General features: G+C 35.2%; 5 protein-coding genes across 6 annotated transcripts; 4 read left to right on the top strand and 1 right to left on the bottom strand.

Annotated features, from left to right (window-relative positions):
* The first annotated feature begins 300 nt into the window (after window positions 1-300).
* Window positions 301-3210, top strand: LOC117158383 (pancreatic triacylglycerol lipase-like). Its single transcript, XM_033337225.2, has 7 exons — window positions 301-441; window positions 515-674; window positions 788-936; window positions 1757-2011; window positions 2330-2518; window positions 2642-2765; window positions 3038-3210. Exons 1-7 carry the CDS (start codon window positions 417-419, stop codon window positions 3096-3098), a joined length of 963 nt encoding a protein of 320 aa, XP_033193116.2. The 5' UTR covers window positions 301-416; the 3' UTR covers window positions 3099-3210.
* Window positions 2641-27415, bottom strand: LOC117158387 (26S proteasome non-ATPase regulatory subunit 1-like). Of its 2 annotated transcripts, none has more exons than XM_076618335.1 (4): window positions 27268-27415; window positions 26948-27171; window positions 26507-26677; window positions 2641-10362 (listed from the first exon to the last, which is right to left on the bottom strand). In XM_076618335.1, exons 2-3 carry the CDS (start codon window positions 27146-27148, stop codon window positions 26612-26614), a joined length of 267 nt encoding a protein of 88 aa, XP_076474450.1. In that variant the 5' UTR covers window positions 27149-27171; window positions 27268-27415; the 3' UTR covers window positions 2641-10362; window positions 26507-26611. The 2 variants fall into 2 exon arrangements, with proteins under 2 accessions (XP_076474450.1, XP_033193121.2); XM_033337230.2 differs by lacking the exon at window positions 2641-10362 and adding an exon at window positions 20646-20917.
* Window positions 6080-8989, top strand: LOC117158384 (pancreatic triacylglycerol lipase-like). Its single transcript, XM_033337226.2, has 7 exons — window positions 6080-6230; window positions 6304-6463; window positions 6577-6725; window positions 7548-7802; window positions 8089-8277; window positions 8401-8524; window positions 8799-8989. Exons 1-7 carry the CDS (start codon window positions 6206-6208, stop codon window positions 8857-8859), a joined length of 963 nt encoding a protein of 320 aa, XP_033193117.2. The 5' UTR covers window positions 6080-6205; the 3' UTR covers window positions 8860-8989.
* Window positions 13646-17457, top strand: LOC117158385 (pancreatic lipase-related protein 2-like). Its single transcript, XM_033337228.2, has 9 exons — window positions 13646-13756; window positions 14158-14193; window positions 14267-14361; window positions 14436-14604; window positions 15173-15321; window positions 16044-16298; window positions 16589-16777; window positions 16903-17026; window positions 17295-17457. The coding sequence occupies exons 3-9, from the start codon at window positions 14337-14339 to the stop codon at window positions 17329-17331; spliced, it is 948 nt and encodes a 315-aa protein (XP_033193119.1). The 5' UTR covers window positions 13646-13756; window positions 14158-14193; window positions 14267-14336; the 3' UTR covers window positions 17332-17457.
* On the top strand, window positions 22993-26475 carry LOC117158379 (pancreatic lipase-related protein 2-like). Its single transcript, XM_033337222.2, has 8 exons — window positions 22993-23072; window positions 23543-23746; window positions 23823-23988; window positions 24542-24690; window positions 25101-25355; window positions 25668-25856; window positions 26001-26124; window positions 26336-26475. The coding sequence occupies exons 2-8, from the start codon at window positions 23725-23727 to the stop codon at window positions 26394-26396; spliced, it is 966 nt and encodes a 321-aa protein (XP_033193113.1). The 5' UTR covers window positions 22993-23072; window positions 23543-23724; the 3' UTR covers window positions 26397-26475.

Genomic DNA, 27415 nt, shown 5'->3' with positions numbered 1-27415 from the left:
ATATACTTTTGAGAAATAAATTAAATTATATTTAAAGCAAATAATTAAATCTTGGCAATTAACTTAATTTAACTTTCCACTTAAGATCATGCATCCGTTAAAGTTAAAAAATTCACCTTATTTCTCTAACCACTTACTTATGGAATAATTCTGCTCTTCATCCATCATTAGTTGAGTTGGTCGTCAATCATCATCAGTTATATCGGTCTTTATCCATTATCAGTTGAGTCGGTTTTCATCCATCATCAGTGGAGTCGGTTTTCATCCATCATCAATTGACTATCAATCACTTACCAACCGTGCATTACATGAGTGAAAAATTATTATTTCTCATCAACGTATAAAAAAGCGGCGAAACACGAAGAAGAAGAAGTAAAACAATATCACGGTATGTGTGGTGAATAGCGACGATAGCCATGGCAAATGTACCATTATCAACACGTTCGTATCAGAATTTTTCTAGATCGAAATACGGAAAAATCGAGTAACTTAGTAACGAAAGAAATTTTCTCAGTTTATCCTATGGTTCTTTCGATGTTGACCTATATCAGTCCAACACTTAAAACGGATGGAGATGGATACATAACTCACTTTGAAATCAATAAAGAACCCTTGTCTAAAAACCTCACTTTGGACACATACTTGGATGCGATCAACTTCACGCTATACACACGGTTGGTATTATTTTATATCAATTTCCCTCTTTATAGGTTGTCTTGTATTTGACGAATATTGGGCAGGCAGATTTAAGGTACGTTCAACAGTTTCAGCTAATTTGATTTTCCAGAGAGAATCCCACAGATGGCGAGATCCTAAAACTAAATGACGTAAAGTCCGTCCGGAACAGTCACTGGAACGCAACTAAACAAACCATTATAGTCACCCATGGTTGGACTCACAGCGGTGAAGCTCCAGTTTGTACAACCATACGCGATGGTAAATACGTAGATACGCTGTGAGCGCAAATTCGTGATATAATTGAAGTTCGGGGAGATTCTATGACTCGAACTAAGAAGAAAATAAAGAACAACAAAATTACGTTCTACAATTACACGGTTTCGTTTTTCAAAAAGACGACTTTCGAAAGTTGCCAAGAATACGGCTGTATGAAATTGCGCGATCTCGAATTTTGAAAAGATCTCAAAATTCCGAATTATTCTGTTTAATATGTTTTCAGGTCGAAAATACCGCATTATTCCTTTTAGGTTTAACCTACAACATTGTCGAATAGATAAGGTATCGTTATACCAACGTCAAACCGTGTCTTCTTCAAAGCTACAGAACGAGATGATTTTATTCTACATTTTAGACCCGTTTTTCCAATTTTGTATTCCTGTGTGATTAAGAACTAGGCAAATTCACGTATATTTATTTAATTTCTAAACTCCAGTTTGTCGAAAATAAAGGCTTCAACGCAACTCCGTTGCTCCTGATTTTCGTCTTAATTTGAGCCAGAGAATCCTCCTGGACTTCGGCTGTATCGAATTTAGATGCCCATTTATGCAATATGTGCACTGTCGGCCATAAATATCTGTTGATAAACTACAAGAATTTGACTTTGCGTGGTAGTTCACGTTATAGGACATATATAATACTAATAAAATAATAGATTCATATTAAAATACTTGGAACATAAACGCAGTAAAAAGTATCCAATTGTTACTCAATGTGAACAAGTGTGCTACGAGTTTTGAGCTGCAGTGACCATATATTCGATAATTTAATATTAATTACAAAGAATATTTTTTGTTCTCAGGTTTCCTTAAGGTCCGAGACTGTAACGTTATTATTCTCGATTGGAGTGAGATAGCAGACGGACTAATTTATTCTGTCGTCGCAGAGATCGTACCGTACGTTGCTCAACGTACAGCTAGTTTTATAAACTTTATGCGAACTAAGGCTGGTTTGCGAACGTCCAACTTGAAAATTGTTGGGCATTCGTTCGGTGCTCATGTCGCCGGCTTGAGCGCGCGAGAGGTAGGAAAATCGAGCCGAGTGGCGGAAGTTATCGGTACGTAACGATATATTATTAAAGTGGGATTCTAAAGTTCTCCGAGAAAAATCAATAGCGCTGATTTTAACGTCAGATTGAAAACAGTAGAGTAGATTGATCTGGTTTTGCAAATGAGATATCAGCAAAAAGATGAATGAGGTTTCTAAGATTGAACGATAATCTTTAAAATGTCGGAGATATTCTTACATTATCTTATTTCGAAGGGATACGTTTTTAAAAACTATATGTATTTTGATGTGAGTTGATTTCATGTCCGGCGAAATATCATTACGATACAGTAAATTGTACTAAATCTGTAAGTATTTGCCATTATAGCTCTCGATCCTTCCAACGTAATGTTTCAACACAAAAAACCCGGGGAAAGACTTGATAAATCAGACGCAGAAAATGTTCAAATTATCCACACATGCGCTGGAGGGCACGGTTATTATCTGTCTGTTGGTACTTCAGACTTCTATGCGAATGATGGAAGACATCAACCAGGATGCGGCATTGACTTGTTTGGTACGGAACATACTACAGAATATTCTATTATTGATACATTTCAACTTAAAAAATATTATTTCCGTGCCTCAGTCTGTGTGTGTTTGTTTGTACGATGTTAAAAACGAATGGTATGAAACACAGGAATTTGCGCACACTTGCGTAGCTACAAATTCTTCGCTGAATCAATTACGAATCCGAAAGGCTTCCTCGGCACACGTGCAGATGGTGCAACAGCATACATGGGTGGTGCTACCCCCGATCCGAAGTAAGTTTTATTTTGCTACTGTTACTGATAGATTATGGAGTTTTATGCATTTCCGGGGATTTGGAAGAATGCGTAGAATGCAAATAAATAATGGACAGTACATGTTATAATATCTAGGAGGTGAAAATTCTTGGTCCTGCATTTTTAGCTGAGTTCATAAAAGTATGAATTTGGATAGATACTTGAGAGCTAATTGCAGAATATATCTGTTTAATTATTTTTTAATATTTAATTTAGTTGCCTGCTACTAATATATGTTAATTTCTTTACAGAGCTAAAGGAACCTATTACTTCAAAACTACCGGTCAATATCCTTTTGCTCTTGGTGGATAACATTATTCTGCTGAATATTCAATATTTGAATTTATTTTGTACAGATGTATTTCAATACTTGTATAGATTATGAAAAAAATTAAAAAATAAATAGCTGGTGATTTTATTGAAATTCGTATAAAAGAACTTTTATTTCGACTAACTGCTGCCATATCCTGAATTCCTAGAGTTGATTGAAATATAAGCGTGAGCATACGCACAGCGATGGCGAGTAAAAGAGTCAGCTTCATAAAGGTTGAATTTCAATTGTTCATATACGGTAGCGGACAAAAGTTTAAGACGAAATGGAAGAATTAAATAATTGATTTACTTTCCACAAAAAATATAAATACAGTGTTCTAATTTTGGTATTGACTAATTAGAAATTTGTTTGTACACTTACAAAAAAAATTTCATTTTGATATTTTCCTCGGTAGCCAAGTTATAAACAATGAACGAAATCTGTATAATATTTCGTCGGTCAAAAGTTTAGGACTACCCAAAAGTATTAAATTTTGGTAAAAAAATATACACAATTTTTGTTTAAATTCAATATTTTGTCCAATATCCGTTGTTTCCTATCACTTCGGTACATTTTCTTCTATGAATTTTTTACATTGATCTACCGTAATATTATTCCAAACTGTTTTAATTGTAAAGTTAATGTAAATTTTTCGAAGAAGAAATTTTATAGTTACGTAATTTCCAAACTTTGAAATCTTATATAAAGATTATAAATCTCATATAAATCAAATCTTATATATCTTATATAATGAAATACTTCATTCGGTGGTTCGCTGAACCTATTAGAAACGAGTAATCAAAAGAAGAACTATGGTAAATGATAACTTCAATAAAAGAAATAGCTAATTTTAGAAACATCTCTGTTATTGTTTTCCGTATTGCTAAAAATTATTCCGAAATTATTAAATTATTATTATAATTATATATATATGTCGGAGATGAAAGAACACCGGAGCCTTTGGAATTTTGGATAATCCCGCAACATTGTAATCTAGAGTCTACTATAGCTGTAATTAAACAATTGTAGTTATTTAATCCGATTGTAATTGTTCGCGAGTTGTGATAATGAGCTTGGGCTCGAGGCGACAGCCAGTCGCCGAACGTAGCCGCGGTCACGGGATGAACGCTTTGTCTAACAAAGGTAATGGAGTAATTCTATAGCTCTCCTTAAAAGAGATATTTCTGGCGGTACGCGACAGTAAACATTCCAATGGTTTCTGTTCCGTGGCTCGCCACACGCAGATCCTATTCTTCGAGCAAGATTTTTTTTTTCTTTTTTATTTATTTATTAAAATTACAATCAATTCTCGCGTTGAGAATTTTCAGTAATTTTTCTGGCGTGGCGCAGTGACATGGCTGATTATTTATAACAAGTTAATACTTATTATAGATAAGTATAATTTATAAGTAAATATTACTTAATTTAGATAACTAATTGAATCTAGCGTTTAGGTCTAGCGGGTAGTGCCTCTTCAACCTGCGAATCTGGTCCGTCGTATCAAGTAGTCCAGTGATTAGGGGGTTTCGGTGTTTGTTGACTCTTTTGCTATATCTGTCGCTATATTTTGCTATTTCCTCTTTGACTGTGGGTATCTTGAGGTCGCGGTGTATTGTTTCATTGGTTACATACCAAGGTGCATCAATTAGGGATCTTAGCATCTATCTTGTACAGGCTAATTTTGTTCTGTGTGCTTAGGTTGGAGCGTCGGTCAGTGAGCCAATAGAATTTCTTGAGTTTGTCCTTGAGTTGCTTTGTCTTGTCTATGATGTGATTTTTCCAAGTTAGCCTCCTGTCCAGGTATTTGACTGTCGAGAAAGATGATTGCTAGATGTCGATCCGTCTCTGCAGTACATGTTCAGCTAGCCTGAGGGCCCGTCATAAATCATAGAATTTATTTGACTAAAGTCCTTCCAACGAACAGACTTTGTCCCAGCTACGGGAAAATAGGAGAGATCTATTTTTCAACGAACGGCGTTTCTCACTAGCAGCTTTCCTTTGAGGGCAGCTAGCATCTTTTTCTAATCACCGATATGGAGATTGACCAATTAGCAGTAACGCCAAATTCCCTCACCTTATGAACGAAGGCTATCCTCGACGAATCCGATGATCTCGTATCCTCAAACACAGCCCATCATAGCTTTCCTCTGTAGCATCACCGCGACGAGGAGTCATTCTCTCGTGAGGTTGTATTAGAGAGTTACTTAGTGTCTGTACGCTCGGTGGATATTCCACGTTTTCGCAAAGAGTTGGACTTAGATCTTTGTGAGCACGTACATCTATCATCCCGTTGACCGCGCATTCGTTATTGAACCTAAGACCAACATCACTAGTATCGCGAGTGTCCAACCGCCGCGGTTGATTGTCGAGTCGGTAGTATCCATACTCGTATTAACAGACCGTACCTTCGTTATAACACGGCGATAACCAATTCCAATGAAGATTTATCAAACACCCACAACCTTATTCCAGACCCTTCTCCGACATATATATATACATATGTAATGGCGCAATATTTTTGGAAATCAGGCGATCGATTCGTGAAAACTCAAGATTCGATTTTCCAAGTCTTCTTCAGTATCTCCTCCCTTTCTTTCTTAAGTACCCGTCCTTCTCAATTTATATCGTTCGATCGACTGCCAATAAATATAGGGAAAGTCAAGCCTTCGGTTGGTGTTCTAAATTCTATAGAATTTACACACACACACACATATATATATACTTTTGAGAAATAAATTAAATTATATTTAAAGCAAATAATTAAATCTTTGCAATTAACTCAATTTAACTTTCCACTTAAGATCATGCATCCGTTAAAGTTAAAAAATTCACCGTATTTCTCTAACTACTTACTTATGGAATAATTTTGGTCTTCATCCATCATTAGTTGAGTTGGTCGTCAATCATCATCAGTTATATCGGTCTTTATCCATTATCAATTGAGTCGGTTTTCATCCATCATCAATTGACTATCAGTCACTTACCAACCGTGCATTACATGAGTGAAAAATTATTATTTCTCATCAACGTATAAAAAAGCGGCGAAACACGAAGAAGAAGAAGTAAAACAATATCACGGTGTGTGTGGTGAATAGCGACGATAGCCATGGCAAATGTACCATTATCAACACGTTCGTATCAGAATTTTTCTAGATCGAAATACGAAAAAATCGAGTAACTTAGTAACGAAAGAAATTTTTTCAGTGTATCCTACGCTTCTTTCGATGTTGAACTTTATCAGTCCAACAGTTAAAACGGATGAAGACGGATACATAACTCACTTTGAAATCAATAAAGAACCCGTGCCTAAAAACCTCACTATGGACACATACTTGGATACGATCAACTTCACGCTATACACACGGTTGGTATTATTTTATATCAATTTCCCTCTTTATAGGTTGTCTTGTATTTGACGAATATTGGGCAGGCAGATTTAAGGTACGTTCAACAGTTTCAGCTAATTTGATTTTCCAGAGAGAATCCCACAGATGGCGAGATCCTAAAACTAAATGACGTAGAGTCCGTCCGGAACAGTCACTGGAAGGCAACTAAACAAACCATTATGGTCACTCATGGTTGGTCTCACAGCGGTGAAGCTCCAGTTTGTACAACCATACGCGATGGTAAATACGTAGATACGCTGTGAGCGCAAATTCGTGATATAATTGAAGTTCGGGGAGATTCTATGACTCGAACTAAAACGAAGATACAGAACAACAAAATTACGTTTTACAATTACACGGTTTCGTTTTTCAAAAAAACTTGACTTTCGAAAGTTGCCAAGAATACGGCTGTATGAAATTGCGCGATCTAGAATTTTGAAAAGACCTCAAAATTCCGAAGTATTCTGTTTAATATTTTTTCACGTCGAAAACACCAGTATTATTCCTTTTAGGTTTAACCTACATATTGTTGAATAGATAAGGTGTCGTTATACGAACGTCAAACTGTGTCTTCTTCAAAACTACAGAACGAGATGATTTTATTCTACATTTTAGACCCGTTTTTCCAATTTTGTATTCCTGTGTGATTAAGAACTAGGCAAATTCACGTATATTTATTTAATTTCTAAACTCCAGTTTGTCGAAAATAAAGGCTTCAACGCAACTCCGTTGCTCCTGATTTTCGTCTTAATTTGAGCCATAGAATCTTCCTGGACTTCGGCTGTATCGAATTTAGATGCCCATTTATGCAATATGTGCACTGTCGGCCATAAATATCTGTTGATAAACTACAAGAATTTGACTTTGCGTGGTAGTTCGCGTTATAGGACATATATAATACTAATAAAATAATAGATTCATATTAAAATACTTGGAACATAAACGCAGTAAAAAGTATTCAATAGTTACTCAATGTGAACAAGTGTCCTACGAGTTTTGAGCTGCAGTGACCATATACTCGATAATTTAACATTAATTACGAAGAATATTTTTTGTTCTCAGGTTTCCTTAAGGTCCGAGACTGCAACGTTATTATTCTCGATTGGAGTGAGATAGCGGACAAACTAATTTATTCTGTCGTCGCAGAGATCGTACCGCACGTTGCTCAACGTACAGCTAGTTTTATAAACTTTATGCGAACTAAGGCTGGTTTGCGAACGTCCAACTTGAAAATTGTTGGGCATTCGTTCGGTGCTCAAATCGCGGGCTTGAGCGCGCGAGAGGTAGGAAAATCGAGCCGAGTGGCGGAAGTTATCGGTGAGTCACGCTGAAAATTCAATAGCGCTGATTTTAACGTCAGGTTAAAAACAGTAGAGTAGATTGATTTATGGTTAGCAAATGAAATATAAGCAGAAAGATAAATGAGGTTTATAAGATTGAACGATAAATTTTAAAATGTCGGAGATATGTCTAGATTATTCTAACTCGTAGAAGAGCATTTTCAAGTTCTATATGCTCTTTGATATAAGTTGATTTCATATTCGGCGAAATATCATTACGATACAGTAAATTACACTAAATCTCTAAGTATTTGCCATTATAGCTCTCGATCCTGCCAACGTAATGTTTCAACACAAAAAACCCGGAGAAAGACTTGATAAATCAGACGCAGATAATGTTCAAATTATTCACACATGCTCTGGACAGTTCGGTTATTATCTGTCTGTTGGTACTTCAGACTTCTATGCGAATGATGGAAGACATCAACCAGGATGCGGCATTGACTTGCTTGGTACGGAACATACTACGGAGTATTCTATTATTGACACATTTCAACTTAAAAAATATTACTTCCGTGCCTCAGTCTGTGTGTGTTTGTCTGTACGATGTTAAAAACGAATGTTATGAAACACAGGAATTTGCGCACACGTGCGTAGCTACAAAGTCTTCGCTGAATCAATTACGAATCCGAAAGGCTTCCTCGGCACACGTGCAGATGGTGCAACAGCGTACATGGGTGGTGCTACCCCCGATCCGAAGTAAGTTTTATTTTGCTACTGTTACTGATAAATTATCGAGCTTTACGCATTTCCGGGAAATTTAAGGAATCCAAAGAACAAAGAAATATCTAAAGGACAGTACATGTTATAATATTTAGGAGGTGAAAATTCTTGGTCCTGCATTTTTAGCCGAGTTCATAAAAGTATGAATTTGGATAGATACTTGAGAGCTAATTGCTGAATATATCTGTTTAATTATTTCTTAAAATTTAATTTAGTTGACTGGTGCTAATATTTGTTAATTTCTTTCCAGTGCTAGTGGAACCTACTACTTCAAAACTAACTCTCATTATCCTTATGCTCTTGATGGATAACATTATTCTTTTGAATATTCAATATTTGGATGTAGTTTGTGCAGATGTATTTCAATATTAGTAAGATACTTGTATAGATTATGTCGGAAATTAAAAAATAAATAGCTGTTGATTTTATTGTTCATTAAAATTCGTATAAGAATCTTATTTCGATTTAGTGCAGCCGTATCCTGAATTCTTTGAGTTGATTTCGATGCAAGCATGAGCATACGCATAGCGATGCCGAGCCAAGGCGTCGTCTTAACCCTTTCGCTACGGGCGGCTTCTTCGTCGCGGCACTCCCGCTGAACGAGTCTCCGCGCCAGAACAGTGCACGCGAGAAAGATCGTCAGCGGCCGCGTTCACTGCAAATCGAGCTGCTCTGACGGTGTTTTTCGAAGAGAAAAAAATTTCCTCAAAACAGAGTATTAATAATTTCTCAACACACTCGCTTTTAATTACAATTTAGAAACGAATAACATTACAGAATATAATAATATGATATAATTGTAATAATGTAATTGTATGATACTAATAGCTTTTAATAATGGTATTGTGTGTGATATTTTTCGAAACATGGTATTACACATAGGCCAAAATCGCAAATCTTGCACTGGTATTGCGATTTGATTCACAGTTACCATCAATCGATTGTAATCGACAACACACTTCGGCTTTTTAATCATTTTTTGCATGCGAGAATGATGTTTCGTGTCAACCAATTCTTCATTGTGGAAAGAGGACAACATATTATATAGGACTGCCCTCTTGTTACACCATTCCATTGTTAATAAAAGCCTCGAGGATGTACAATACTCGTCGTATGTACAATACGTGGTCTATAGCCGCCCGTAGTACGCCTTACGGATAGGATAAACGTCGCTTTATTTTAATACAAACGTATGCTTCAACAAATACATAAAGAAACCTTTGTAATGTATGTTTAATTTATTAAATACTATCGTTTCTAATTAATCATATGTTTTACAGATTGAGTGAAACGATTGCGATATGGAATTTACATAATCGCACATCGAGTTATGAATATATTTAAATTAAACACGTACTGCAGTGACAACGAGTATTAATGAACTTGAATAATATTCATAAAAATTGCTTCTCCTTCATGCTTCACTGACGAGGTAAGTACATATAATTTTTATTAAAAAAATATAGTTTATATACACTTAAGATAAGAAAATTTAACAAAAGGTATTAACCTTTTTGTGATCATACTTAAGATGAGAAAATATACTTAAGATAAGAAAATTTAAGGTATTAAGGTAAGGAAAAGGTATTAAGCTTTTTGTGATCTTTAATCAAAATCATTCGCATTGTCGGAAATGTCTTAATCCTTAAGATTTATCTTATTTTAATCGTTCGAAAAAATTTAATAACGTGAGTATAATCACCGTGACAGCCATCGTGTTAACAAGTTCGTTTCTCGATTATATCACAATTTTCAGACTAACCTGCGTATAGAATTAAATTTCTGAATCACCAATAGCCAGTCGCTGCCATATCCTGAAAACAGACAAGAAATTTAATTAACGTGCGTCATACATAGTCCATTGAAACTGCGGTAAGAGCTTCATCGCGTGCTATCGTTTCGGGAAATAGACGCAGAGCACGAAGGATATTTATCGAAGCGCTATCGAATCCTCGAGGGATTGGTTTCTCGTTTCTGTGCGACGGCATATTACGCACTGCTCTTAGGAGCCATGAAAATTCTATTACAATTACGCAGACATGTCTCCAACAACCTCGTTACCGCATCGATTAAACTGTGCACGGTTTCCTATTTCGTTCAGTAATCGTGTACTGCAATCGATAAACAGTAGTTGCGAACACATGTGTCAACGACGAACTTTTGTCCTTTCGTCTACTCCGCTATCGTCTCATTACAAGCTTCAGCGCACATGCGTGTAGGTCGCCACAGCGAAAAAGACGTCTCCGTCCAACGGAACGAGCGTCGTACGAGCTACGAATGATCATGCTCGAACTTATTGATATTATCCGGAGAGTATGCCACGCGAAGCGTGTAGTCCGCAAGGGTACGAGTAAGACGCGGCGAGGGCGAAGAAGATGCGCTGGAGTCCTCGTCGCGCCCACGAGCTCAACACGTGCAATTTCCAGGTGCACAACTAATCGCGAATTCCGTAATTTGTCGCCTAACAGGCGCACTATAATATCGCGATGGCACATGTAAAGCAATCCAGTGATCGCTTTGAAATGCTATTGATATTGCATCTTTGAAGAACGCGAGCGAACGAACGTCTTCGTGCATCTATTTCGTATCACTGATCGTTGATCCGTGCTGGTTCTTTGCATACTGTCGCGGAAGCGTGCAATGCACTTGAGTACGTGATGTACGTGGAATGTACTATAGCAGAAGAAAGAAAGAGCGGTTCTATGTGTCGTGTAGTCGCGTAATTAATAAATCGTTGGTCTCTTTATGTGAATATAATAATTTGTCGCCGTGGGACACGGAACGGGTGGGACAAGCCGCCTCGGGGAAATTTTTTGAACTTATTTTCCCTGATTGAACTCGATAAAATAGTAATTAATAGTTTATTACGAACAGACATGATAGCAATTAAAAAAGAATAAAAAATCACCACCATTCACCTTGATAGATATGTAATTTTAATGTACCTGAGACATTATCATTCATTTTTCATTAAAAAGATTTTCCATTATAAACATTTTACGTGTAATCGAATGACAAATAAATGTTGAAAATGTAAATTGTTTTGAAGTATAGTCTTGCACGATAATATTTTACCCTGTACTTGTTATCTTTATACCAAACGTTAAACGTATTAAATGGGATTACATAATACTCTTTATAAAAATTCCTTCATAAAGGTTGCATCGTTATCATCATCAACTGCCATTAGATAATACTCTCTCTGATCCGATGAATGAACTTTACCCTTTGATGTTAGATTTACAGGACTCTTTGAAGTAAACGAAATACTCTTATACCCCTTACTTATCTCTCCACTATTTCTTTTTTTCCAAACGATATTTTCTACAAATCTCCATAATCTACGCTGGTAAAACCTTACCTGATTTTAAAACTCAATTCTAGTCTTGGTAAAATTATCCACCTATCTGACTTCCTTAAGAATGCAATCCGTAATAACCCTGATAACGTTCAATTTTTTACGTCGATTAAAACCAATATCTGAGAACGCGGGATGACACTTAAGTGGAACAGTTTCCACTTGTCCCACAAGAAACAACGTATTGTATTTACGTTGGAGAAGGTAAATATTTTTGTTGACATTCTACGTACATGAATGGTTAATTCACAAGAGTTGTTACATCCAAGATATCATCATTCTTATTAGTAAACCGAAGATAAGAAAAGACTGTTACGAGTAATGCAATAAAAGAACAAATAACAAAACAGAGTTCGAGATGGAACGATGTAAAACTGATTTGTCTATGATAATTTATGATAAGCCATAGCCTGCGTGTACAAGTTTCGAATCAACAGACGCTGTCTGTAAACTACTATGCTGCGACTATCCTAAATTAGTTCGTAGCATTGTCTCGCAGTATGGGTCAAGATTACGCACGATTTTCCGTAGGAAAACATGGCATTGTTGCCAGGGGAAGGATAACTGGAATCGGGTCCCAAAAACCCACTTTCAGTCTCTTAGGGGATGACGCATATATTTGAAATTCCGATTATTATCGAAATATCAAATGACCAAGATGTGTCATAAAACAGGAATTTCAGAGAAGCATTTAAAAAATAATTAAGCGGAATGGGAGCACGGGTCAGTTCTGATGGAAATCTCGCATCGTTATTATAAATTCTCCATGTCAACCATAAAGACAGCCACATCTCTTTCCAAGGGAAACGAGTTAACAGTGATTTCGTGAGTCTAAAAGACGACAAACGTCCGTTGATCGTTTGAAGGTATGCAATTTTTTGATCGTTTATATCTCTAAAGTTATTTAATCAACGAGTATCTACATCCAATATGTCAAACCTAGCGTAATCAGTAAAATGACGTGTGACGTCTACGGTGAAACATATTTGACAGTTGAGTTTCGTTTACGATGTTACAAATAATCCCCTGCTTCGTCTTTCGAAGCTTAAGACACACTCGAGCATAAAGCTTGTTGGGGAAATGGTTACTTTATCACGAAATAAATGATTTTTAATGACAGTTTGCACGATAGTACGATTCATATTAACGATAATAATTTCGATTCGATAACGATCTACGAAGAAATCGATGGTTAGTCTCGGAATAGTTTAATCATTTAATCACGGGTTGTAGTAATTTTCTCTAAAGACAACTGAAGTGAGAAAGAAATCGTGAATTACAGTTTTGGATCTGAAAATTTTCAAGGATCACAAAATCACAAGTCATGGATGAGGTAATAGCGACTATGATAATTTTCTGTAAAAACAATTAGATTGAAAAGAAATCGTAAATTACAATTTTGGATGGATCTTATAATTTTCAGACGAATTCTTACAATTGATAACAGATCGTGAGTGTAATTATCGAGAATATACTGACATGTGTTCCGAAAAAAAAATAGAATTCTGTTATTATCCATGATGATGATAATTCACCTTAATAACGAAAGGTGCAGCAACATCTGATTACGATCCCTCGTTTAAAAAATTGCAAACACCTGTTTACTACGTAATTCGTGTCTATCGATTGTTTTGAAAACCTTAGAGCTGTTAATTAATTAACTAATCATTTAAAATAGTAGCTATTAAGAACAATTTACGTATGGTCAAAATTTCCATCATAATGAATTACATACAATGTTCACATCTGTTCAAAAACGGCCCAAAAAGCTTGCAACAGATATAAATAACTAATTCGTGGCGATATACTTCATAGAATGCATAGTTCTCTTAACGAGTAACTTGTAGCAGGTAAGCAGAGTAAGACTAAAATAAGCGATAGCCTCGATAAAAACAAAGGGCAGACAACTAATTTTAGATACAGTACCATTATTGTTCATTGTATTACTCGAAATATTCACGTACTGTTTAACTTCGAATCTAAATTTTGAACAGCTTAAAAAGAAGCTTAACATTCGTAGTGAACAAATGTAAATTATCTATTTTCGTGGTTGAATCAAAGATTCAAAATAAATATTCAGTAGAATTCAGATTTTGGAGAATTAAATTTGGAGACTTCCGAGAAATAAATGAAATTATAACCAAAGCAAGTAATTAAATATCTTTGCAATTAACTTAACTTAACTTCGCACTTAAGATCGTGCTTCGTGTTAAGATGAAACAATTCACCTTAATTTTCTAATTATTTGTAGAAGATTCATCGGTGCGAGTCGGCCATCGTTCATCAGGTGAGTATCAGTTTCTTATCAATTGTGCGGTGCTTGAGTGAATAATCATTGTTTCCATCAAATCTATAAAAAGAAGCGGCAAAGGAAGGAAGCTGAGAAGTCGATCTATACCGCGGTGCGTATAGTGAATCACGATAACAGCCATGGTAAATGCATCATTAGCACTATGTTAGTATCAGAATATTTTTCGATCGGGAAAAATCGAATAATTCGTAGTTAGAACGAAAGAAATTTTTTTTCAGTTTACCCTACGTTGCTTTCGATGTTGAGGGAAGCCAATTATACGATTCTACCAACCAAAGAAGGAAATCCGTCTCTGGTTAAACTCGATGATAACCCCTTACTAAGTGAAACAGAGTTGACTCTTTTCGGTGCCAATGTGGAAACGATCAGTTTCACGCTTTACACGCGGTTGGAATTATTTTATATCAATCTCCTTCTTTATGGGAAATCCTCATATACATTTTGTACATTTCTGTCGTAAATCTACTTACGGGAATCATTACCTTGAATTTTTTAAATCACAGCAAAACACCCTAACGAATTATATCTTTTCTTCCTAACGTGCAATCAGAATTCCTATTCGAAAAGGTTAAATTTTAAGAAAATAGGAGCCTGCGATTTAATGTCATAAACTTTGCTCTTGCTTTATCCATAGGGGCGCGTAGCTAGAGAATTTTTGCTAATTTTCAAGCTTCTTTTCACGCAAGTGCTACCATAGAATTTTGTCTAATGTTAACCCTGTTACATTCTTTCCATCATTTTTATTATATCTTCCCAACATTAGAAAACATGTTCAGTTTGAACTTAATATACGAGAAAGCGATTTTGTTCGCTAAAATCAGAGTAAGACCGAAATGTGCAAAAATGTGCAAAATGTGGGTTAAAACTTTGTTTCCAGCGAACAAACAACTGCGTTACATGAATATACATTCGAAATACGTTTAACAGCTTCGCTCAAACATATTATTTATTCTAGACAAAACAGTAGAAATGGCGACGTCCTAAAATTAAACGACATAAACTCGGTTCGAAAGAGTCATTGGAACGCAAACAGACAAACCATCGTGGTCACTCACGGTTGGAATAGCAACGGTCAATCTGAATCATGTACGCTCGTACGCGATGGTAAGTAAAGTATCATCGATGTAATATAACAAATACACCTAAAGTGCTAAAATTCGTGTCAAATAATTGAAGTCAGTAGAGATCGTGTGACTCGAAAATAAAAATAGCGAAATTACGTTGCACGTTTGATCTTTCGAGAAAATCGAGTTTGAAAACTTGACAAATATACTACAAGATATATCGAACTATTCGAAATTTCCAGTGAGTTTTATCTTTTGAGTAAAATTATACAGACTAATATTTTAACGCCACTAAATGCAAATAAAATTCCTGATTTCTTTCGTCTCGAAATGGTATAACACGAGACGTTTGACAATATATTGCTTAATTATTGATCGTGTAGAGGCAGACGATTGGTAATAGATTATTCTACGTGCGAAAATAAATCGGAAATATAGAATAAAATTAGTTCGTTTGAAAATTCGTTTTCGAGAAAATTGCATTTGTCAAGCACACGTGATCGAACATATTCGAAGCCTATCTTCTTCAAAACATGGCCTCAAACGTGACAACTTTATTCTACTTTGCAAGCTTGTTTTTAAATGTAAAGAAATAACAGATTTATACTAAAAATACTTGGAAGCTAAAAATAGTCAAAAATCTTCAATTCGCATCGAACATCAGCAGATATTCTACAATTTACGAGCAGCAGTGGCCATATCTTTGATATTTTAAAGTTATGACAAGCAATATTTCCTTTTCTTTTTTTTTTTTGTTTTCAGCTTTCCTTAAGGTCCGCGACTGCAACGTCATTGTCGTCGATTGGAGCAAGATAGCGGATCACACGGATTATATCGCTGTTGCAAAGAACGTACCACGCGTAGCTAGCCGCGTAGCTAGTTTCGTGAATTTCTTGCGAACTAGCGCTGGTTTACACACGTCCAACTTGAAGATTATTGGACACTCTCTCGGTGCTCATGTCGCCGGCTTGAGCGCGCGAGAGGTAGGAAAATCGAGCCGAGTGGCGGAAGTTATCGGTGAGTAACGATATATTATTAAAGTGGCATTCTAAAGTTCTGCGAGAAAATTCAGTAGCGTTGATTTTAACGTCAGGTTGAAAACAGTAGAGTAGATTGATCTGGTTTTGCAAATGAATGATAAGCAGAAAGATAAATGAGCTTTGCAGGTTTCGACGATAAATTTAAAAATGTCAAAATATGTTTACATTATGCTAACTCGAAGCAAAACGTTTTAAAAACATCATACAACAAAACGACATTATGATACAGTAAATTATACTTAAATCTCTAAATATTTGCCATTTCAGCGCTCGACCCTGCCAAGCCATTGTTTGAACACAAAGGAGCCGGTGAAAGAGTTGATAAATCGGACGCGCAAAATGTTCAAGTTATTCACACATGTGCCGGATATTTGGGTCTGGATATCTCTGTTGGTACTTCCGATTTCTTTGCCAATGATGGAAGACATCAACCAGGATGCGGCGATGATTTGTTAGGTAAGTAACGTGCTTACAGTATCGTCTGTTACTGACAATTTTCGATGTAAAAAATATTATTTGCGCGGTTGTGTGTGCGCGCGCCTGTATATGCGATACTAGAAATCGAATTTTATGAAACGCAGGATCTTGCGCACATGGACGCAGTTACCAATACTTCAGTCAATCTATTACGAATCCAAAAGCTTTCCGCGGTGTAGGTGACAACGGTGCAGCAGCATTCATGGGTGGCGCTAACCTCGATCTGCAGTAAGTTTTATTTTACTACTGTTACTGATAAATTATTTAGCTTTACGCATTTCCGGGGAATTTAAAGAATCCATAGAACGCAAATATCTAAAGAACAGTACGTGTTATAATATTTAGGAGGTGAACATTTTTGCCTGGGTCGCACGCTTTTAGCTGAGTTCATAATAGATACTTGAGAGCTAATTGCAAGATATATCTGTTGAATTATTTCTTAAAATTTAATTTAGTTAGCTAATATATGCGCTAATATATGTTAATTTCTTTACAGCGCTAGGGGAACTTACCACTTCGAAACTAGCAGTTAATATCCTTATGTTCTTGATGGATAAAATTATTCTTTCGAATATTCAATATTTCGATGTATTTCAATAATTGTAAAGTACTTGTACAAATTAGAAAATAAATTAAGGAATAAATAACATTCGATCTTACCATGGCTTGAAATTTATGTAAAACAACTTTTATTTCCACTTACCCCAAACATATTCTCGGCTGTTATTCTATATTTTCGACTTCTTTTTTCGCGTAGAACCACCCCCTTTCCGCTTGTATCACCAGTTACCAACCACCCTGTATAATCCGACATCGCATTTTCTGCATTCGTATCGCGTGTCGCTCCTTCTCTTATTTTTCATACAAACGACACAGTTTCTTCTCGATAATTGTGTTGTACCGGCACGATTAGGGCATTTTGATGGAAAATGCCTATCGATTAAACAAAAGTCCTCAGACTTTCTCTTTCCTCCTCCCGCCGTGCTTCTACGTTGGAAATATTTTCGTAAAATGTCTCTTATCAACGCTAAATGAAATTCACTAAATTTTTGTTTCGAAGCAGTAGATTTTTCATATAAAATATATGCATTATATATAAGCAATGCATTTATATTTATCTCACACAAACGTAATAGTATTCCTTCTGCGTAGGTGTTTGGAAAAATTGACAAACGCATATTTGTGTCCTTAGCACTCTAAGGGTTAAAGGAAACGCATCAACTCGCAAGAGTACACATTCAGATGGTGCGTTTAACACGTTTCCTTCCAGACCTGCCTTGAGATTCGGATTGTCAAAATTTGCACCGTCTGATTGACTTTCTGAGCTTGCAACATTTGCAATAACGTGATACAATAATCGCGATAAACTAACACCAGCAGTGCAACGTGATGTAATTTACGAGTAACGGTGCCTCTTCACGCGACATATGATAAATGTATGTAAAAGTTGTAGTCTTTTTTTCAAGTAATTACTTTTAATTGATACAGTTTCCTGTCTTTTTCTGCAACTGTCTGAAACGACAGCTTTATGATCGATTAGTGTCGATAACCTCGCGAAACAACAGCGAGGGCGATGACGACAACGTTGGGTTGCACGTGGCTCTAATCGCTGACTTTTATGTCCATTTTCGAAATACGAAAAAGTTCCAGTGTCATTTCGTCACAACGGAATTCGAAATTTGCCAGAAAGCTATATAACATGTACGAATAATACAATTTTTTACTTATTTCTCCGAAATTTTAGGTAAATAAGTATAATAAATTATCAGTTAAGTAGTTAGTTTTTTTCTGAAACTGCGTAAAGTGCAGAAGAAACAAATGATGTAATAAAAACGTTGTTTTCGGTTTAGAAGCTAAGCGACTTGAGAGAAGACGCTATTTATATTACATTTAGCCATTCCTCCATAACTTTGACAGCTCAATGTATAATTAATCTTCTGAGGATAAATTAAGCGACGATCAAGCGGGTAAAGAAACAAAAATATCATTTTCAATTTAAATATAACCTTTCGGTTGCAGCAATTTTTCAATTCCCGATGAGACTCTGATAAACTAATATCGAACTGATTAAAGTAAAATCATTCTTCTCTAAAGGAAGAGAATAATCGTGCAAGGCAGAGATTACACCTTAATACAATAATTCTTTTAGATTTGAATTTAATTAAACGCAAACTTCATTCGCTAATCCGCCTGTGATCACTCGGAAACAGCGTGCTCGTTTCGCTCCATCTGAATTTTGATCAAGAATAGCACACTGTTTCAATAACAATATCAATAACTTTATAAATAGTCACTGGAAATGAAAGAAATACACGACAGCAACAACCTACTGGTTCGCAATTGAAACAGAAACTCCGACGCAGCTGTGACTCGATCAAACCATCAGAGGCTAACCAAAAATACCTTGATTCGTCTCAAAGATTGTTAAACAAAGAGCTTAATAATATAAATGGCTTATATTGTAACACTGTCCTATGTTACGTAACGTAACAGCGTTTTGACAAAATTAGCCGATCGTCTATTAGGTCGTCAGAAATGTTTCTTTCGTTTTATAAGGAAAAAATAATGGATAGGCAACATTTTCCATTTTATATTATTTTATCGGATTACGTATGATCCATTTTCTTCTATCAAAATAAAGATCACAGCGTTCGACAGATTAGGTTTCATGTTTGTATAAATATGCGTTGTAAAAGACGTGTCTGTAAAAGAAAGACACTTTCCGGACAACCTAATACGTAATTTTCACAAATACCAACTTTATTTTTGTTCTTTATTCTACTTTATTGTTTCCTTTAATGATGGACGTTTTTACGATTGTTTTGATCGTTCGATAAACTATATATAAAAATCGTTAAACAATCGCTATAGGAAAAAGGGATGTGTCACTATTGGAAATGTTCTTATTTATTGAAATACTGGAAATTCTACCTTCTTTCGCAAGTATTACAAATCCTATTGATAAAAGCATCTTGAGCTCGTACAAGTAATTTAACCCTCTCTTCAAGTACCTGTTCTTGAACAATACTGGGCACACGCACGGTTAATCTCTGTATATAAATAGAGCAACGACGATACGATAAACATACGTCAGACGATACGTCAACATCGAACGGTGATCACCTATGATAAGCTATCTATTAAAAACCTTCGCGAATCTTTTGATCTCGCAAGAACGACTTATCGTCTTAAAATCTCAAATAAAAAATAAGCAGGAAATCAACGACAGTGATCTTCTGCGCAGAAACTTCCGATCCGATAAAACTAAAAGCCCTCGTCAACTCGGAGCAATATTTAGATACGGTAGGATGCTGGTTATCGAGATAGTCAACAATGCGAGACAAAAAGAAACACAAATAATATGAATCAAGCTGATACATTATACCGGGACGTTTAAAAATAAATCAGATTTTGACGCTTTTTTTCTCGAATAAACATGAAATGAAAAATCCACATTTTTTCCAATGTAGCCTTACTTTCTAGCAAGACTAAATAAAATAAGGCTACGTTATAAAAGTTCTGATTTTAAATGAGCAAGATATATTAGGTTGTCCGAAAAGTTTCTTTCGTTTCATAAGGTGATAATAGATGAACAACAATTTCTGTTTTATATTATTTTATCGAATTAAGTATGATCCATTTCGTTATATTTCTGTACAATTCAATAAAATAATATAAAAGAAAAAGCATCGTGCGTCTATTATTTCCTTATAAAACGAAAGAAACTTTTCGGACAACCCAATAAAAGGAAGAATTTTGCAAAATGATGAAGTTACACGAAGGACTGGACTGCTAAAAATTTCAAAATACAAAATTCCTTTTCATTCGTAGATCATAATAGTTCGGAAAAATTCTAATAATCACTGTGAGAAACGCAACAAATATATATTTGAGTAATCGCTAGAGGGTATATGTGAAGACGCGCGAATGCGAGTTATGCGTAGAATATCAGACTCGCGGAAAAGACAGCGACAGTTAGCTGGTCACTTTGAAGAATTCGCATTCCGCGATCTCATATTGATTCCACTGACTTAAGTATTCTTTATTGGTACTCATCTGAACACTTAGAGGAATCCTATACCTGTGACCGAATATAATCCTTTGTAATTCGTAATGAACCTGAAAACATTGAATCTTGATATCTCGTATTCCTCATTTTATAAAAATATCACGTTATATTATATTTTAACAATTTAATATCTAGTTATTATATATATAGTATATAAATTTTTGTAGGAATACGAACGTAAATCATATTCTAACTTTTATTTTCCTATGTGTACCGATAGGATTAGACAAAAAGATAAATTTCAAAATATACAAAATAGTGTTTTCTTAAGAACAATACACGCACCAAATGTCAACTTGAATCGGCACAAGTAAACAATTTGTATTTAGCACACATGTCGATTATTTATCCGCATCTGAAGTATAATTTGTAGGAAAAAAACATACGAAGTGTATAATTTGCGAAAAGGGAACTTGATAATAAATTTCAATGTCCTTAAAATTCTACTAAAAACAAAGGCCAAGTGTTAGCTTATATTCAAGTATAATCATTTTTACGCAATTACGTAAAAGTTATTACATAAAAATTAATAATTCAAAGGAATCTCCGTAATTTTTACAAACACATTCTTCCAACTAATCATTAATTCACCTCTCCGAAGAAAGAAAAAAGGGATCCTTTCGTTCATCGCTCACATAGTTTTCTTTTCCCATTTTCTTTTATCGTATTATGGAAACATATAAAAACATAGAATCTGAAGAACATTCGTCTCAATTACACTTATCGCTCTCAACGTATTTACCTAGAAAAAAAGCTACAGGCTTCTCAAGATATCGAGAATGATAATTCACATGATCTCGAAGAACGCGAATATTTCGAAGAATCGTCATCCTGTCATGTAATAGCGACGAGATTTATACATACGTGCATAAACATTTCCATCGATATTATCTGAAAAATCCAGTGTGATTTTTTACTCCAACGATAACGAGGTAGCACGAGACGAAATTATGTCGGAGACGAGTGAAACAACGTTGACAAATCAACGGGGTTAGTCCTGCACCTATCTCTTCGTCGCCAGTATTTGCGAAGGAGAATCTGGCAAATAAATGAGCCAAAATTATGCAAGAGTCTCTCTAGGAAAATATGGCATTGCTCGCAGCGAAAAATTGCGATCAAAAATAGCTGCAACCAGTCGGCGAAAAAAACACTCTGAGACCCTTAGCGGATAACGTATATATTTGGGATTCTAATTATTATCCGAATATCAGGTACCTAACACGTGCCATGAAGCACGAATTTCCGAGGAAAATAAAGAAAAATACTTAACCATAATGGGAGCAAGGCTAAGACGATTTAATATTAGGTCAGTTCTGATAGAAATCTCGCATCGTTATTATAAATCCTACATGGCAAACATGAAAACAAACGCATCTCTTTCTAAAGGAGACGAGCTAACAATGATTTCGTGAGTCTAAAAAACGATAAACGCCCGACGATCGTTCGATGGTGTGCAATTTTTTTATCTCTAAAGTTATTTAATCAACGAGTGGCCACGTCCAATATTTCAAGCCTAATGTAATCAACAAATGACGTGCGAAGTCTACGGTGAAATAATTTCGAATAATCCCCTGTTTCGTCTTTCGAAACTTAAGATACTCTGGAGCATAAAACTTATTGGGAAAATAGTTACTTTATCACGAAATAAATTACTTCTAATGATAGTTTCGATGATAGTACGATCCATATTGATAATGCTGCAATAATTTCGAATCGATAACAATCTATGAAGAAACCGACGGACAGTCTGAATCGTCTAATCTGATCGTTTAATCACAAGCCACTGGTAAGATAATAACAACTATCGTAATTTTCTATAAAAACAACTAGAGTGAAAAGAAATGGTAAATTACGGTTTTCCACGGGTCTTACAATGTCCAAGGAGCGATTCTTGAAAATGTAAAAACACTTGTCCTGAAAAATTCGAAAAACAAATGAGTTCCATTACGATCCATAATGATGATTATTTAAAATTACAAACACCTGTCTACTAGGCATGTAGTTAATACTTATCGATTGTTCAAGGAACTTTAAAGAATTAAGAGCTATTTATGTATAACCAGAATTTCCATTATAATGAATTATTTACATTGTATGCTGTTCACGTTGTTTCACAGGTGGCCCCAAAAGCTCGAAAAGGAATATAAAGAAATGACACAAAATATAATACTTCATTGAGTAGTTTTCTTGACGAGCTTCTACCAGGTGAGCAAGAAAAGACTCAAGTAATTGATAGCTCCAATTAAAAAAAAAAGGAAAAAAGACTAACTTTAGAGACGTCAGCGTTATATTGTTTCTCGCATTACTCGAAATTATTACGTGCTATTTAACTTGAAATTTAGATAAAAGTTTAAAAAGAAGCTTAACACTCTAAGTCAACAGGTTTAAATTACATACTTTCAAAGTAACGAAATGAATTTCCTAAATACTCGCGAAGCGAATAGAAAAATTTTAATCAAACCTATTTTAAAGCATTGCCAAGTCAAAGATTCAAACTAGATATCAGAATTCAGCTTTTGTGGAATTAAAAGAAATTCTAATACATACAATATGTCTAAAATATAGGTAAAACAAATGATTAAATGTCTTCGCACTTAACTGAACTTAACTTCGTACTTAAGACCGTGCTTTCGTTAAGAGTAGAAGATCCACGCTATTTTTCTAACTACTTGTAGTTGATTCGTGAGTGTGACTCGCTATTAATCCATCAATCGAGTATCAGTCACTTATCAACTGTATAATACTCGAGTGGATTACCATTGTTTCCCTTAAACCTATAAAAAGAAGCGGCAAAACGCGAAAGCCAAGAAGTCGGATTACTATATTGCGGTGTGCATAGTGAGCCACGACAACAGCAATGGCAACTGGAATAGCATTAAGTTCGTATCAGAATATTATTCGATCTAGACACGGACAAATCGAGTAACTGATTAATGAAAAACAATTTCCTTTCAGTTTATCCTGCGTTGCTGACGGTGTTAACGAAAAACAATTATACGATCTTTCCGGATGAAACAGGAGTGCCACATCTGATTAAAATCGATAACTCTCCACTAACTGAATTAGAACTCGCCATTTTAGGTATCAATGTGGAATCGATCAGTTTCAACCTTTACACACGGTTAGAATGATTTTTTGGTAACCTTTTTATTTATTGAAAATATCTTCTGTACGTTTATGTATATTCTTGCATATTTAAGTTTTCCACGAGTGCATAAAAATGCACGATCTAACTACGATTAGCTGAATAGCTACGATAAGCTGAAAAAGTATTTCAAATTATTTGATTAATCAGAAAAGTAATTTGTACTAAACTAATTATAATAAAGCTGATCTGTTCGCTATGAAAGATCACTATAATAATCGCCTGTCAGTCTACCTTTATGCACAAACTATAGAGAACTATAAAGAACCTCGCATGATATTGCAATCATTTTCAATCCATTACATTAAAAATGTCAAACATTAAAAAGAATCTTCAGTTTGAGCAAAATGTGCCTTATCGTTATTCATCAATTTTCCATTCTACGTTAAGACGTTACAGTTGCTCTTCGTTTGCTAAAATGAGAATAAGTCTGCAAGGTAAAAATTCTTTTTTGCAGAGAAGAAACAATTACAAGTAGGTCATACCGTGTTCGAGGAATTAACATTGAAAAATTTAATTTTTATTCTAGAGATAACCCTATGATTGGTGATGTGCTAAATCTAAACGACGTAGTCTCTGTACGAGAGAGTCATTGGAACCCGCACAGGGAAACCATCATAGTTACTCACGGTTGGAATGCCAATGGTCGATCTTCGTCATGTACACTCGTACGCGATGGTAAATAAGTTTCGTCGGTGTAATAAATACACTGTGAGCTAAAATTCGTGATATAACTGAGGCCAGGGCAGATTCTGTGACTCGAAATAAGAATAAAAGATTTTAACAACGGAATCACGTTGGAAATTTCATTTTTTGATTTTCATCTTATTTCGAGACATAGAATCTTCCTGACTTTATCGAGTTGAACTTAATCAATATTTTACATTATAAGACAAATATATATTTACATTACGTACATTATAAGACGGACCAACGAAATAGATTTATAACAAAACACTTAGCAAGTAAGAGCAGTAAAAAGTATCGAGTTCGTGGTGAATATCAAAGGGTGTGCTACAACTTGTGAGCGGTAATGGTTATATTTTCAATATTTCAATATTATGACAAACAATATTTCTTGTTTTCAGCTTTCCTTAATGTCTGGGATAGCAACGTCATTATCGTCGATTGGGGTAACATAGCGAAAAACCTGCTTTATTCCGTCGTTGCAAAAAGCGTACCACGCGTTGCTCTGCGTGTAGCTGATTTCGTGAATTTCCTACAAGCTAGCGCTGGTTTACGAACGTCTAAATTGAAAATTGTTGGACATTCCCTGGGTGCTCATGTGGCAGGCTTAAGTGCACTAGAGATAGGAAGGTCGAGCCAAGTCGCGGAAGTTATCGGTGGGTAACGATATATTAGTAGAATGGTATTCTAAAGTTCTCCACGAAGATCGAGGAACGCAGTTTTTAATGTCACATAGGAAACAATAGAATAGATTGATCGAGATTGGCAAATGAAAGATAAACAGAAAGATAAGTGAAGTTTTCAAGTTTGAGGGATAAATTTTTAAAACATCGAAGATGTATTTAGATTAATTTAACTCGGAGAAAAGTAATTTTTAAATCTTTATACATTTTAATGCAAATTGATTTTATATCCGGCAATCATGATACAGTAAATTATACTAAATCCCTAAATATTTGCCATTATAGCACTCGACGCTGCCAAGCCAATGTTTGAACACAAAGGACCTGATGGAAGAGTTGATAAATTGGACGCGCGAAATGTTCAAGTTATTCACACATGCGCCGGATATTTAGGTCTGGATATCTCTGTTGGTACTTCCGATTTCTTTGCCAATGATGGAAGAAATCAACCAGGATGCGTCAATGACTTGATAGGTAAGGAACTTACTATAGAGTCTCGAGTTACTAACAGGTATCAGTTGAAAAGATGTTAACTGCGCACCTCGTGTATGTGTATGGGCGCGCTCGCGTGCCTGCGCACGTATGTACAATATTAATAATAAATTTTATGAAACACAGGAGCTTGCGCACATTCACGCAGCTATGAATACTACAGTGAATCTGTTATGAATCCAAAAGGCTTCCTCGGTGTATCTCAGAATGGTGCAATGGCATACATGGGTGGTCCTACTCTTGACCCAAAGTGAGTTTTATTTTACTACTGTCATTAATTTATGATTGCAGAGCGTTACGCATTTCCGAGAAATATGAAGATACGCAAATGCATAGAATGCAGATAGCCAAAGTACAGTACTTATTATAATATTTAATAGGGAAACATCTTTGTTTGGGCCCTACTCTTTTTAATATTAATTTGATTTTCTGATACTAATACATATCAATTTCTTTTACAGAGCTAAAGGAACCTACACATTCCAAACTAACTATCAGTATCCATATGCAGTTGGTGGATAAAGTTATTCTTCATATGAATATGTAACATATTTATTCAAATTGAGAAATAAATAGCAGATGATCGTATTAATCATCGAAATATGTGTAAACAAACTTTTATTTCGACTTACCGCAACCATATTTTCAATTGCGTGCATTGATCTGGATCCAAGAATGATCATGCCTATAGCAGAACCCTTAACCCATAATAATATCACTTTGATAAAGGCTGAATTTCAATTGTCCACGTGCGATCCTGTAGTAGCCAGACTCAGTCCTAAACAGCTCCAATGACAGGCCATCTATACGAAAATCATTTCAGATTATAAATATACCATATCCTGCATAATATTATTTTATTCAACCCTATGTATATAACGTTAATTTTATGTCTTTAACTTTACCTTCTACATAATATTTGATACTTTAACTTTTAATAAACTATGATCAATAAGTTCAAGTTTACTATTCCCTGCTTTATCTTTTAATTTGTCATTTCATTGCTCAACACGCATTTGCTTTACTGCTCAATTGATTCTATGACTACACTATATTTTTGCAGATCATTATACCTCATTCTGTGCTTCCTTCAACTGGCTAAGTAAGTAATCTGTAATTGCTGTCCCATGCTTTGCATGAATGAGCCCTAGCACACACAAGCCACTACTTTGGGAACAATCAGCTCCTGCACCAGTATCCCACAGCATGTAGTATTGCATTACAGCTAAGAATTCTTGTTCATGATGTTTGTCAACTATCCCTAAGGATGCCATTGCTGTTAATTTTGACCATATCTCTAAAATGTAAAACAAAATGAAATAGAAACTAAATATGATTATATTTGAAAATATAATTCGCATAAAATCAGTTGAATACAGCGAGGTATATTTACCTCAAAAATTGGTAGCTGATAATTCTATAATGCATACATGCATTCGCCCAAAATAACAAATATCAACTCACGAACCCAGTAAATTTAACTGTAATGTGACGCGCTCTGTTTTAATGGCTGCCACACTAACTACACTAACTACACTAAC

Source organism: Bombus vancouverensis, chromosome 5 (assembly GCF_051014615.1).
Source record: "Bombus vancouverensis nearcticus chromosome 5, iyBomVanc1_principal, whole genome shotgun sequence".
Taxonomy (NCBI): Eukaryota; Metazoa; Arthropoda; class Insecta; order Hymenoptera; family Apidae; genus Bombus; species Bombus vancouverensis.
Note: the sequence above shows the minus strand (reverse complement) of the source record. Positions and strands in the feature narration are given on the sequence as shown.

What these genes read in the sequence shown, in the direction of transcription:
- LOC117158387 (XM_076618335.1), bottom strand. Translation starts at nt 27,148, where the DNA reads ATGGCATCCTTAGGGATAGTTGACAAACATCATGAACAAGAATTCTTA. An exon ending in TGAAGGAAGCACAGAATGAG is followed by an intron (nt 26,678 to 26,947) that starts GTATAATGATCT and finishes ATTTTCGTATAG; the next exon opens with ATGGCCTGTCATTGGAGCTG.
- LOC117158379 (XM_033337222.2), top strand. Translation starts at nt 23,725, where the DNA reads ATGGCAACTGGAATAGCATTAA. An exon ending in GGCAACTGGAATAGCATTAA is followed by an intron (nt 23,747 to 23,822) that starts GTTCGTATCAGA and finishes ATTTCCTTTCAG; the next exon opens with TTTATCCTGCGTTGCTGACG. An exon ending in ATGCGTCAATGACTTGATAG is followed by an intron (nt 25,857 to 26,000) that starts GTAAGGAACTTA and finishes TATGAAACACAG; the next exon opens with GAGCTTGCGCACATTCACGC.
- LOC117158384 (XM_033337226.2), top strand. Translation starts at nt 6,206, where the DNA reads ATGGCAAATGTACCATTATCAACAC. An exon ending in AAATGTACCATTATCAACAC is followed by an intron (nt 6,231 to 6,303) that starts GTTCGTATCAGA and finishes AAATTTTTTCAG; the next exon opens with TGTATCCTACGCTTCTTTCG. An exon ending in AACTTCACGCTATACACACG is followed by an intron (nt 6,464 to 6,576) that starts GTTGGTATTATT and finishes TTGATTTTCCAG; the next exon opens with AGAGAATCCCACAGATGGCG.
- LOC117158385 (XM_033337228.2), top strand. Translation starts at nt 14,337, where the DNA reads ATGGTAAATGCATCATTAGCACTAT. An exon ending in AAATGCATCATTAGCACTAT is followed by an intron (nt 14,362 to 14,435) that starts GTTAGTATCAGA and finishes ATTTTTTTTCAG; the next exon opens with TTTACCCTACGTTGCTTTCG. An exon ending in GGCGCTAACCTCGATCTGCA is followed by an intron (nt 17,027 to 17,294) that starts GTAAGTTTTATT and finishes ATTTCTTTACAG; the next exon opens with CGCTAGGGGAACTTACCACT.
- LOC117158383 (XM_033337225.2), top strand. Translation starts at nt 417, where the DNA reads ATGGCAAATGTACCATTATCAACAC. An exon ending in AAATGTACCATTATCAACAC is followed by an intron (nt 442 to 514) that starts GTTCGTATCAGA and finishes AAATTTTCTCAG; the next exon opens with TTTATCCTATGGTTCTTTCG. An exon ending in CCGAGTGGCGGAAGTTATCG is followed by an intron (nt 2,012 to 2,329) that starts GTACGTAACGAT and finishes TTGCCATTATAG; the next exon opens with CTCTCGATCCTTCCAACGTA.